The sequence below is a fragment of the Heterocephalus glaber genome, unplaced genomic scaffold, assembly GCF_053883595.1.
Source record: "Heterocephalus glaber isolate CG9 unplaced genomic scaffold, H.glaber_assembly_v1.0 deba00000331, whole genome shotgun sequence".
NCBI classification, from domain to species: domain Eukaryota; kingdom Metazoa; phylum Chordata; class Mammalia; order Rodentia; family Bathyergidae; genus Heterocephalus; species Heterocephalus glaber.
Genome location: NW_028258142.1, coordinates 8008715 through 8021428, shown reverse-complemented (window position 1 = coordinate 8021428; position 12714 = coordinate 8008715). Strand labels below are relative to the sequence as shown.

General features: G+C 43.9%; 1 protein-coding gene across 1 annotated transcript; it reads left to right on the top strand.

The window, feature by feature from the left end:
- Positions 1-4084: 4084 nt before the first annotated feature.
- Positions 4085-12374, top strand: LOC147830020 (uncharacterized). The gene is made up of 2 exons (XM_087191330.1): positions 4085-4503; positions 10442-12374. The coding sequence occupies exon 2, from the start codon at positions 10483-10485 to the stop codon at positions 11692-11694; it is 1212 nt and encodes a 403-aa protein (XP_087047456.1). The 5' UTR covers positions 4085-4503; positions 10442-10482; the 3' UTR covers positions 11695-12374.
- Positions 12375-12714: the final 340 nt, after the last annotated feature.

The window sequence follows — 12714 nt, the reverse complement described above, 5'->3', positions numbered from 1 at the left end:
AAAGTCTAACCAGTTGTATTTAACAGAAAGTTAACAGAAAATTTGGTTCCTACTTGACAGGTCTTTTGGATGGGGTAGTTCAAAATTTACTGTCTTTAGCTACAAGGTCTACTAATTCTGCTTCCATATTCAGGGACTGCTGTTGAATCAAGTGGGAGTATTTCATACAGTTTAGAGCTCTTTAAACAAAACAACAATAAACTAGCTGAAAAAAAAAAGTACCAAGTAGAATTTGGTGTACTTATTCTCAGGCCTATATTCTAATCCCAGGAGAGCTACTTAGTAACAATGTGGCATCTCGTAAGCATTTTAGCACATTTCTGTCTCTGTTTTCTCAGTAAATCAATGTGACAGTAATTGATCTGTATAAGGCGTGTCCCAGACAATGGAGTATGAACACACAGAGCTGGTGTTATTCTCACAGTGTGTTCTACCTGGTTCCTACACATTCAAGATCTTCTAGTTCTTAACTATGTTAGAAATAGTTTGGAGAATAATCCTCTTTTACCATGGCCCCAGTGTTTCAATCTCTTGTTTATATTATTCCACCTGCACCATCTTTTTCATCTAATTACACACAAATAAAATTAATTTTCCTGCCATGGCTATGGAAACTCTTCCAGTTGTACTTAACAGAAAGCATTTACCACACTGTGCTCCAGAGGCAGAGGTCTGACACATTCTTGCCTTTTCACACACATCTTTCTGATTGGATGGCCCTTTCTTTTGCACACTCCCAGAAAGCTCCACTTCCTTAAGGGGTGATTCTAAATTTGTCTCTTCAGTGAGGCATTCCTGGAGGCCTGAATGCTAACTCAGGAGGTCAAGCTACATCACACTTGAGTATCATATTTGAGAATGATTTGTCTTCAATATACATTTTACACACTGATTTTTTTACCATTTATTAAATGACTATGGGTAGTTTTTTTCTTTTCTTTTTTTAAAAATTAATTTTATTGGTACATTTTAGGTATACACTATAATGATATTCATCATCGGAGATTTGTACCTTTATTTACCTAATATTTCTTGATTCTTATTTTTTCTCCATCCCCCTGCCCTCACTTCAACCCCTCTACTCATCTATATTTACAAAGACTGTGTTTCTATTTTCTCATGTTAATTCCATTCCCTTCTTTCCTTTCCCCCACCCCTCTCACTTCCACTTCCCCTTTGCACTTTTCTTCCTATTTCACATTATCTACTGTACATTTTGATCCTTATATACACTTTCAGTTTCTCACACCACAGAAACTTTGGCATTTATATGTATGTCCTATTTATTCCACTTAAGAGTAGGGTCTCAGTGTGCTTTCATTTAGCTATAAATGTCTCAATTTTCTCATTCTTTATGGCTAAGTAGTACTTCATTTAAAAAAAAACATTTTATTTATTCAGTCTCTTGTTGATGGACAATTGGGTTGTTTCCATGTTTTAGCTATTACAAACTGTGCTGCTATGAACATGGGTGCACATATATTGCTGTGGTATGATTCTTTTAATTCTTTTGGGAAGATAAACAGCAGGGAAATAGCTGGGCCAAATGGGACTTCCAGTCCTAGTTTTTTGAGGTATCTCCATACTGATTTCCACAGTGGTTGCACCAGTCTACACTCCCACCAACAGTAGAGAAGGGTTTCTTTTTCCCCACAGCCCCACCAGCATTTGTTATTAGTTGATTTCATGATAGCAGCCATTTTTCCTGTGGGAAGGTGGAATCTTAGTATTGTTTTAATTTGTAACTCTTGAATGACCTATGATGTCGAACATTTCTTCACATGTTTATTTGCTATTTCTACTTCTTTGTCTGAGAAATGTCTGTTCATTTCAGATGTCCGTTTTTGAATTGGATCTTTAAATTTGGGATCTTTAAATTTTTAAAATTTCTTTATATATTCTAGATAGTAGACCTTTGTCTGAGGAATAGTGGGTAAAAATTTTTTCCCACATTGTGGCTTCTCCTTTAATGGTGTTTGTGGTTTCTCTTGCTGTGAAGAACCTTTTTAATATGAAGAGATCCCACTTGTTTATAATTGTGCTAGTTCATGCACAACTGAGTTTTTGTTCATGAAATCATTTCCTACGGCAATGTCTCCAAGTATTCTACCTAACTTCTCTTCAAGCTGGGTTAGTGTTTCTGTTTTAATATTTAGATCTTTAATCCATTTTGATTTTAGATTATTGCATGGTGAGAAATATAGGCCTGATTTTAATCTTTGCCAAGTTGAAACCCAATTTTTCCAGCACCATTTATTAAAGAGGCTATCTTTCCTCCAGTGAGGGTGTTTGGCTCCTTTGTCAAAGATGAGATGGCTGAGTGTGTCTGGAGTTGTTTCTGCATCTTCTAATCTGTTCCACTGGTCCTCGGGTCTGTTTCTTTGCAAGCACCATGCTGTTTTTATCACAGCAGCTTTGTAGTATAGTTTCAAGTTGGGGATTGTGTTACCTCCTACCTTGTCTTATTTTTGCCTAGAATTCCTTCTGCTATTCTAGGTATCTTCTTATTCCAAATGAATTTTTGGATTGTTTTCTCAAGATCCATGAAGTATGCTGCTGGAATTTCAGTTGGGATTGCACTGAAAATATAAAGCATTTTTGGAAGTAGGACCATTTTCATTAAATCGATTCTTCCTACCCAGGAGTAAGGCATGTCTTTCCATTTCATGATAGCATCTTCAATCTCTCTTTTCAGAGTGCTATAGCTTTCAGAGTAGAGGTCTTTGATTTCTTTCATTATGTTGATTCCTAGGTATTTCAATTTTTTGATGCTATTTTGAAGGCAGTTGTTTCTCCAACTCCTCTTTCAATGAGTCTGTTGTTCATGTACAGGAAAGATATTGATCTTTTTTTTTTTTTTCTTTTGGTACCGGGGATTGAACTTGGGTCCTTGCACTTACGAGGTGGGCAGCAGAACCACTGAGCTAAATCCCTGGCCCAAGGTATTGATTTTTGTGCAGACCTTCTATCCAGCTACTTTACTGAATTTGTTTATTAAGTCTAGAAGACTTTAGGTGATGTTCTTGGGCTCTTCTATATAGAGTATCATGTCATCTACAAATAATGACAATTTAACTTCTTTGTTTCCTATCTTTATTCTTTTATTTCTTTCTCTTGTCTAATTGCTGTGGCTAATGTTTCCAAAACTATATTGAAGAGGAGTGGTGATAGTGTACATTCTTATCTTGTTCCTGATTTTAGTGTGAAGGATTTCAATTTTTGATCTTTTAGTATGATACTGGCAGTTGGTTTTTCATACATGGCTTTCACAGGTTGAGGTAGAAACTATCCCAATTTTTAGTACAGTTTTTATCATGAATGCATGTTGGATTTTGTCAAATGATTTTTCTGCATCTATTGAGATGATCATGATGTTTTTGTCCTTGGCTCTATTAATATAATGTATTACACTTATCAATTTGTGTATCTTGAACCATCTCTGCATCCCTGAGATGAATTCCACTTGGTCAGAGTTTATAATCTTCTTGGTGATCTTCTGCATTCTATTTGCCAGTGTCTTATTAAGAATTTCTGCATCTATGTTCATTAGTGTGATTGGCCTATAGTTTTTTTAATTTGGGTCTTTCTCTGCTTTTGGAATCAAGGTGATGCTGGCTTCCCAGTATGAATTCAGGAGTATTGCTTCCCTTTCAATTTCATTGAAGAGTTTAAACAGTAGTGGCAGTAGTTCTTCTCTAAATATCTTGTAGAATTCATCAGTGAAGCCATCAGGACCTGGGCTTTATTTAGTTGCTAGGTTTTTAATTTTGTTTTCAATTTCATTGGTTGATATTGGATTCTTTAGAATTTTTACATCTGATTTGTTCAACTTGGGTAATTCATACATATCTAGGAATCTGCCCATTTATTCTGTGTTTTCCATCTTATAGGCATATAGATTCTTAAAGCAGGCATTCATGAGTCTCTGGATTTCTGTTGTAATTTCACCCTTTTCATTCCTAATTGCATGGATTTGGGTCTTTTCTTTCCTTTTTTGATAAGGTTGGCCAAGGGTTTGTTATTTTTTTTTATTCTTTGGAAGAACAAACTCTTTGCATCATTGATTTTTTGTATTGTTCTCTGTAGGGGGCCCTGCCCCCCCCCCGCTGGAAATCTTGAGTGCCTTTTACGGACATATCCGGGCCTGCTACAAATCTACCCGGCAACAAGGAAGTAGCCCCAGTACCCTCCTCTTGCTCCTCCCCTCTAGCCCTACGGTATATATGTTGTAACAGCTTCTGCAATAAACGAGACTTGATCAGAAACCTGTCTTGTCTCCATCTCTCGTGTCCCCTGTCCCCTCTCATCCTCGCTCCCCCTCTAGGGTCTCCGTTGACTTACCCGCGGGCCGGGACAAGTGGCGCCCAACGTGGGGCCAGAGAACGGGGGATCCAGTGAAGGACGCTGCTCAGGGGCCCTAAGATTAAGATTGAGGAACAAAGAGCATACTCGACATAGAAGAGGCTTGCGATTGACGTGGACCTGCCGTCTTTTTGCACCTCGGTAAGTTGAGCAGCGATTATGGGACAGGGCATTAGTCAGCACGAACTGTTTGTGCAAGGTCTCAAGAAGACATTACAGGCACGAGGGGTAAAGGTTACAGTCAAACAATTGCTGAAATTTTTTGATTTTATTAAACATCTCTGTCCCTGGTTCCCTGCTGAGGGAACCATTGACGAAGAGAGATGGAAAAAGGTGGGGGAGGCTCTCCAGGATTATTATGCCACTTGCGGACCCGGGAAGGTCCCGATTGCGGCGTTCTCATATTGGAATTTGATTAATGATATTATTTCCCAAAAAGCAAGGGATCCACTGGTAGCTCAGGCTATACAGGTTGGGGAGGTAGCCCTCCGTAGTGGTGAGGAGCTGACACCCGCTGGTGACACTGACGCAGTTCCCCGGGACGCCAATATGGCGCCGGGACCCAGGCCAGTTAAGGCCACGCCTTCCTCGCCAGACGAGGAAGAGGACTTGATGTCCTTTGACAGTGATGATGATCCCGCCCCCGACGGACATAACGTTCCCTCGGACCAATCCCAAACGGCCGCGATCCCTGCCAAGCCCTATAAGGCAAAGCCTTGCCGGACCCCCGCTTCCTCTTCCTCCATCACTGCCTCTAAGGCAACCCCACCCTCGCGGGAGGTTCCGCCCCTATATCCCTCCCTTCAAGCCTATCGCTGCTTGCCTCCGCCCCCAGATCCACCCCAAAAGGACTCCGGAACTGACGAGTCTGCGGGGGAAGCATTGCGGGGCGGCTCTGGGTGCCCCCCTCCTTATATCCGTCCAGGCCCCAGCACTCCCGCTTTGGCCTATCCTGTTGTTGATCCCCAAAAGGAACTCCGGGACAAAATAGACTTTCTAAAAGAACAGATAAGGTTAGAAAAGGAACATCAAGAACTTATTACCCAGCTTGAGGGCTTAAGAACAGGCAAGGCTCATGGAAATGTCCCTAGAGAGGACACCCATAAGCCACGACCCCCCATTAGAGGGGCGACCCCCAGGGTGCCGTCCGGGTCAAGGGTACCCCTAGAACTTGAGCCCGTGGAAGCCTTCCCTGTCACTGAGACTGTTGACGCACAGGGTCAGGCATGGAGACACCATGGCGGCTTTGATTTTAAGGTTATTAAAGAGCTTAAAACGGCTGCGGCTCAGTACGGGGCCACTGCACCTTACACCATGGCTATTCTAGAATCGGTGGCAGAAAATTGGCTCACCCCAATTGATTGGCAGACTCTGGCCCGTGCCACCCTTGCAGGAGGTGACTACTTATTATGGAAATCTGAGTATGTTGAGAATTGTCGAGAGACCGCTAGACGCAATGCTCAGGCGGGGAATGGTTGGGTGCTTGACATGCTTCTTGGGGAGGGGGCCTACGCCGCTAACGACCAGCAAATGCAATTTGACGTGGGGTTGTATGCCCAGATTCAGACCGCAGCCACTAGGGCCTGGAGGAAACTCCCTTCCAAAGGAGACGTGAGTGCCTCCCTCACTAATATCCGGCAGGGGCCGGACGAGCCGTTTGCGGACTTTGTCCACCGCCTTCTCACGGCGGCAGGCCGGATTTTTGGGAGCGCGGAGACAGGGACAGATTTTGTTAAACAGCTTGCTTTTGAGAACGCCAATGCCGCCTGTCAGGCCGCTATCCGCCCCTATAAAAAGAAAACTGACCTTTCCGGCTACATTCGCCTTTGTTCTGAGATTGGGGCCCGCTATCCGCCCCTATAAAAAGAAAACTGACCTTTCCGGCTACATTCGCCTTTGTTCTGAGATTGGGGCCGCCTACCAACAGGGCCTTGCCATGGCGGCCGCCATGCAAGGCTTCACAGTCAAACAATTCTTACAACGCCACGTCGGCAATAAATGCTTCCGGTGTGGGGCCATCGGCCATTTTGCTAAAATGCAGGGCCCCGACGCTCCGCCCCCAGGGCCCTGCCCCCGATGCAATCGGGGGAGGCATTGGGCGAGTGAGTGCCTATCCAAGACTGATGCCCAGGGTCGACCCCTCCCCCCTCTCCAGGGTTTGAATTCGGGAAACGGGAAAAGGGGCCAGCCCCGGGCCCCCAATTCCAAACAAATTTACGGGGCGCTCAATTTTGCTCCAATAAACAGCAATCCATTTCGGACCTCGTCAGAGCCACAAAAGGAAGTGCCGGATTGGACCTCAGTGCCACCACCCACACAGTATTAACCCCAGAAATGGGAGTTCAGGCCCTTGCTACGGGAGTCTTTGGACCCTTACCTAAGGAGACCTTTGGCCTCGTAATAGGCCGAAGCAGCAGTACCATGAATGGACTGCTGGTTTACCCAGGAGTGATTGATAGTGACTACTCTGGGGAAATTAAAGTTATGGTTTCTTCCCCCAAAGTTATTAATACCATTCAATCAGACCAAAGGTTTGCCCAATTGTTACTCCTTCCCCTTCTCTCCACCTCTAATAAGGCTCTTAAAAACGCCCGAGGCAGCCAGGGTTTCGGCTCATCTGATGTCTACTGGTCGGAGGTACTTTCAGCACAAAAGCCTCTCATGACCTTGTGGTTAGATGGGAGACAGTTTTCTGGGTTGGTCGACACTGGTGCCGATGTAACTATCATAAAGGGAGAGGATTGGCCTCAGGCGTGGCCATTGAAGGACACCCTCACCCATCTCAAGGGTATAGGGCAGAGTCAAAATCCTAAACAAAGTGCCAAAGATCTGACCTGGAGGGACCAAGATGGTAATCAGGGCACCATTCAACCTTATATCATCTCAGGGTTACCCATTAATTTATGGGGGAGAGACCTATTATCACAAATGGGGATAATTATTTCCAGCCCCAATGAAATTGTCACTATGCAGATGTTTAAAAATGGGTACATTCCAGGAACAGGGCTGGGAAAACACCCTACTAGCCTTACTCACCCTATTGAGCCTGTCCCTCGGCCCCCTCGAGCAGGGTTGGGCCATTTTCCATAGGGGTCGCTGACACTCCTGCGGTCCATGCTGAAAAGATCACCTGGCTCTCGGATGATCCAGTGTGGGTCGATCAGTGGCCCCTCTCCAAGGAGAAGTTGTTAGCAGCTCAACAGCTGGTGCAGGAGCAGCTTCATGCTGGCCATATCATTCCTAGCCACTCCCCTTGGAATACTCCCATTTTTGTCATTAAAAAACGGTCGGGAAAATGGAGGCTCTTGCAAGATCTCAGAGCAGTTAATAAAACTATGGTACTCATGGGAGCTTTACAACCCGGTCTTCCCTCACCGGTAGCCATCCCCCTTGGATATTATAAGGTTATTATTGATTTAAAGGATTGTTTTTTCACCATTCCCTTACATCCTGCAGATCAAAAACGCTTCGCTTTTAGCCTCCCGGCGACCAATTTCTGCGCCCCAATGCAGCGCTTTCAATGGCTAGTGCTACCCCAAGGCATGGCCAATAGTCCCACCCTGTGCCAGTCATTTGTAGCCACAGCACTTCAATCCACCCGAGACAATTGGCCTCAAATGTATATTATCCATTACATGGATGATATTCTCGTGGCGGGACAATTGGGAAGTGAGGTTTTGGCTTGTTATGCTGACCTTCGGCGGGCCCTTGAATCTTGTGGCCTCCAGATTGCCCCTGATAAGGTTCAACTAAAAGACCCTTACAGTTACCTCGGATTTCAGATGAAGGGACGTCATATTTCCTCCCAGAAGCTCACCTTGCGGCTGGACGGTCTTAAAACTCTGAATGACTTCCAAATACTGCTCGGAGATATTAATTGGCTTATGCCCTATTTAAAGCTCACTAAACATGACCTGAAGCCTCTCTATGATACCCTGCAAGGTGATAGCCACCCCACTTCGCCTCGGGAGCTCACTGCTGAGGGGCGCAAAGCCATTAGCACGGTAGAACAAGCCATTCAAAATCAGACAATTACCTTTGTAGATTATAACTCTCCTTTACAATATATCGTTTGCAGAACCTCTCTCTCCCCCACCGCTGTCTTTTGGCAAACCGCTCCCCTTTTATGGGTTCATCTCCCAGTTTCCCCTAAGCGGGCCTTTTACCCTTATTATGTTGCAGTTGCAGACCTGATTGTTCTAGGTAGAGACCATGGAAAGATGTACTTTGGAAAGGAACCTGATGTCATTATCCAACCCTACCTTAAAGATCAAATCGATTGGCTTATGCAGACTACCGATTCCTGGCCAATTGCTCTCGCTTCTTATTCAGGATTATTGGACAATCACTATCCTCCCAACAAACTCATTGACTTTGCTAACAGACATGACTTCATTTTCCCAAAGGTCACTTCTTGTTCTCCTCTGCCAGAAGCCCTATCCGTTTTTACAGATGGTTCTTCCACTGGGATGGCTGCCTATGTGTGGGACGATAACATTGCCCAGTTCCAAACCGCCCACTCTTCGGCCCAATTAACCGAGCTGCAGGCAGTTATAGCGGTCTTTTCTACATTCCCTGCCCGAGCTTTTAATCTTTTTACTGACAGTGCTTATATTGCTCAATCTGTCCCCTTATTGGAAACATGTGGATTGATCAAACTTGCTTCTCAGACTGGTGGTCTCTTCCTCCAATTACAAGATTTAATCAGAAAGAGATCCGAATCCTTTTTCATTGGACACCTTCGTGCCCACTCTAACTTACCTGGCCCACTCACACAGGGCAACCGCTTAGCAGACCTAGCTACAAGACCTCAAGTTTTGGCCTGTTCAATAAATACTGATGCCCCCATTCCAATTGACCAGGCACAAAAGGCACACCAACTGCATCATCTTAATGCTCACACGCTTCGCCTTATGTATAAGCTTACTAGAGAACAAGCTAGACAAATTGTTAAGGCCTGCCCTACGTGCACTCTACACCTTCCTACACCTCATCTGGGAGTTAATCCTCGTGGCTTGATTCCAAATGCCCTCTGGCAAATGGACATCACGCATTACCCTGAATTTGGAAATCTTAAATATATACATGTCAACATTGATACCTATAGTGGATTCATATTTGCCACCCTGCAGTCCGGGGAAGCTACTAAACATGTCATCGCTCATCTCCTCATTGCCTTCTCAGTACTTGGATGTCCACAACAAATTAAAACAGACAATGGTCCCGGCTATACCAGCTCTGGCTTCTCCAACTTTTGCAAACAATTTGAAATAACACATATAACGGGAATCCCATATTATCCTCAAGGACAAGGCATTATAGAAAGGGCTAATCTCACACTCAAAATTACTTTAGACAAAATAAAAAAGGGGGAATGGTACCCTACCAAGGGGTCTCCTAGAAACCTGATATCACATGCACTATTTATTCTTAACTTCTTAAATTTGGATGCCAAAGGTTCATCTGCAGCCAATCGTTTCTGGCAACCAGAGACGCAACGACAATTTGCCTCGGTGATGTGGAAAGACCCCCTGGACCACTCATGGCACGGGCCCGATCCTGTACTTATCTGGGGCCGAGGATCGGTGTGTATTTACTCCAAGGAAATGAAGTCAGCCAGATGGCTCCCAGAACGCCTAGTAAAACAAGTTGATGGGCGTGCTGATGATGCCGATGACCTGACGTTGTCCAATCCTGATCAGTTAACAATGGCGCCCACAATTTCAATTTAAAATGAGCAAGGATATAATTCAGCTTATCTAGTAATGTTTGGGTGCACCCTGATGTTCTACACCGTCTTACATGTTTGTCTAGTGTTTGTTGTTTGTGGTCATGTAATTGAGCTCAAAATGTTCTTTTCTCTTTAAGGGATATTCACCCATTGTTACATTGATGATGTTATTTTGTTAAAGATATGCTTTTCTCTTGGATCAAGGTATCACTGGAATTTATTAGATTAAAGTGATTTTTAGATGGGAACTCCCTTTGATGAATATAGAAGTGGCCACCCAGAAAATATTGTTCTGGTCTTAATTCCTCAAAGGGACTCCTTAGTGAAATTTATATCATGTGATCTTAGGGAACATCGTCATCATTTAAAGTTTGGACCTCCGGCGCACAATGAAGAGGGAACTCATGAAGGACATCTGGCTGAATGAACGATCCGAAAACAAGAATAGGATGAGCTGGAAATGCCTAGTTCCCCTGATGTTGCTGACCAGGGTATGGGTGGTGTCGCCTTCAGAAGGGTTAGACCACATGAAAAATATATGGATTCAGTTGGCAGGCTCGCTCAACTTGTCTGAGTTTTGTCTAAGTGCTGATGTAAACTTTCATTATATGTTGGGAAGTTGCCTCGTTCCTGTATGTACCCCATTGGAATCATTGCGGCCTTATACTCTGTTTAAAGATATCCCAGAAAAAAATCTCACATATGCAGATAGTTACAATTGGGGATCTGCTACTTGTCACAGGCCCAAGAATGCTGTCAAATTATATTCACCTAAGGTAATTATGTCTAATAAGACCGAATGTGCTGTATACAGAAATTGTACAACTAAATGTCTGCAAGTTAAACGTTTGGAAAACATGTCCTGCCGTGTTGAACAAGAAATTATGTATAGTAATTGCCATGTCTCTTTGCCAATGGGTTGGTTTTACACTTGTGAAAGGGAAACTTTTAATTACATTCCGGCCAACTTGAGTGACACTCGTTGTTGCTTGAGTCGGTTGGCTGTGATATTACCAGACAGAACTGATTTGATTGTACCTAATCGAATTAGACGGTGGTCGCCGTATACCGCCCCGGGATGTAATGATGATGTGGGTCTATTGACTGATGCAGAAGTGTTAGTCATGATAGGGTCTTTTGTTGCTCTGCCGTCCATCGGGGTGCACGCGGAAGCGGCAGTACGAAGATTAGCCTGTAAAGTGGTAAAAGGATTGAATGCCACCTCCACCGCCCTGGCGTTGATTAATCAAGAATTACAGGAACAAAGACAAGCTATTTTGGATAATCGAGCAGCAATAGATTATTTGTTGCTTTTTCATCACCAGGGCTGTGAAAAAATAAAAAATATGTGTTGTTTTAATTTGACTGACAATGGAGAAAAAATCGATGATACAATAAAACAATTGAAAGACCTGGCTAATAAGGTGCACAATGAGGATGGCGGAGACCTATTTAAATGGTTGACCTCATGGCTACCCAACCTACAATGGGTAAAACAATTGTTTCTTGCCATTGCAATTGTATGTGTTTGTCTGTTATTGTCATGCTGCTGCATACAATGGATACCAATGCTTATACGTAGAAATCGCTTTGTTTTTTAGATAAAAGGTTCAGGCTGATATGATTTAAAAGCCTTGTATTCCCCTTTGTATTTTAACCTATGTTAATCTTAGTAACTAAAATGTCCTCGGATAGTTCTGATTTTGTAAGGTTGTGATTTCCCCTGGAGCTATAGTGGAGACAAAGATGTACGTCAAAATCAGCGGTAAATTACTGTCAGGATGTTGGCTGGACATACGCTACATGGGCCGATTCCATCTCTGCCATGGCGTAAAATTCTCGCCCCACCTGGTGAGCGGGCTGGCAAGCCAATGACGGGCAACTGAGCAAGCGTGCCATGCAATGAGAGAGCCCTCGTGTGCCGCCTAAGACAGGTGCCAGAGCCTTGATTCTCTGGTTAACCGATGACGGGTAAGGTGCACGGTGCAGACACGTATGTTGCTCTGACCCAAGACAGGCTCAGCCCCCGCAGGCTTGATTCTCCTGACGCTTTTCTAAAAAATAATTTTAAAAGGGAGGACCTGTAGGGGGCCCTGCCCCCCCCCGCTGGAAATCTTGAGTGCCTTTTACGGACATATCCGGGCCTGCTACAAATCTACCCGGCAACAAGGAAGTAGCCCCAGTACCCTCCTCTTGCTCCTCCCCTCTAGCCCTACGGTATATATGTTGTAACAGCTTCTGCAATAAACGAGACTTGATCAGAAACCTGTCTTGTCTCCATCTCTCGTGTCCCCTGTCCCCTCTCATCCTCGCTCCCCCTCTAGGGTCTCCGTTGACTTACCCGCGGGCCGGGACAGTTCTCTTTGTCTCCATTGTATTGATTTTCTGCTCTGATATTTATAATTTCCTCCCTTGTATGAGCTTTGAGTTTATCCTGTTCTTCTTTTTCTAGTAGCTTGAGGTTCAGCATCAAGTTGTTTATTTGAGCTTCTTCTGTTTTCCTGATATGAGTATTCACTGCCATGAATTCCCCTTGTAAGACTGCTTTCACTGTGTCCCACAGATTCTGATATGTTGTATTGACATTGTCATTTAGTTGTTGAAATTCTCTGATTTCTTCA

What these genes read in the sequence shown, in the direction of transcription:
- LOC147830020 (XM_087191330.1), top strand. Translation starts at nt 10,483, where the DNA reads ATGAAGAGGGAACTCATGAAGGACATCTGGCTGAATGAACGATCCGAA.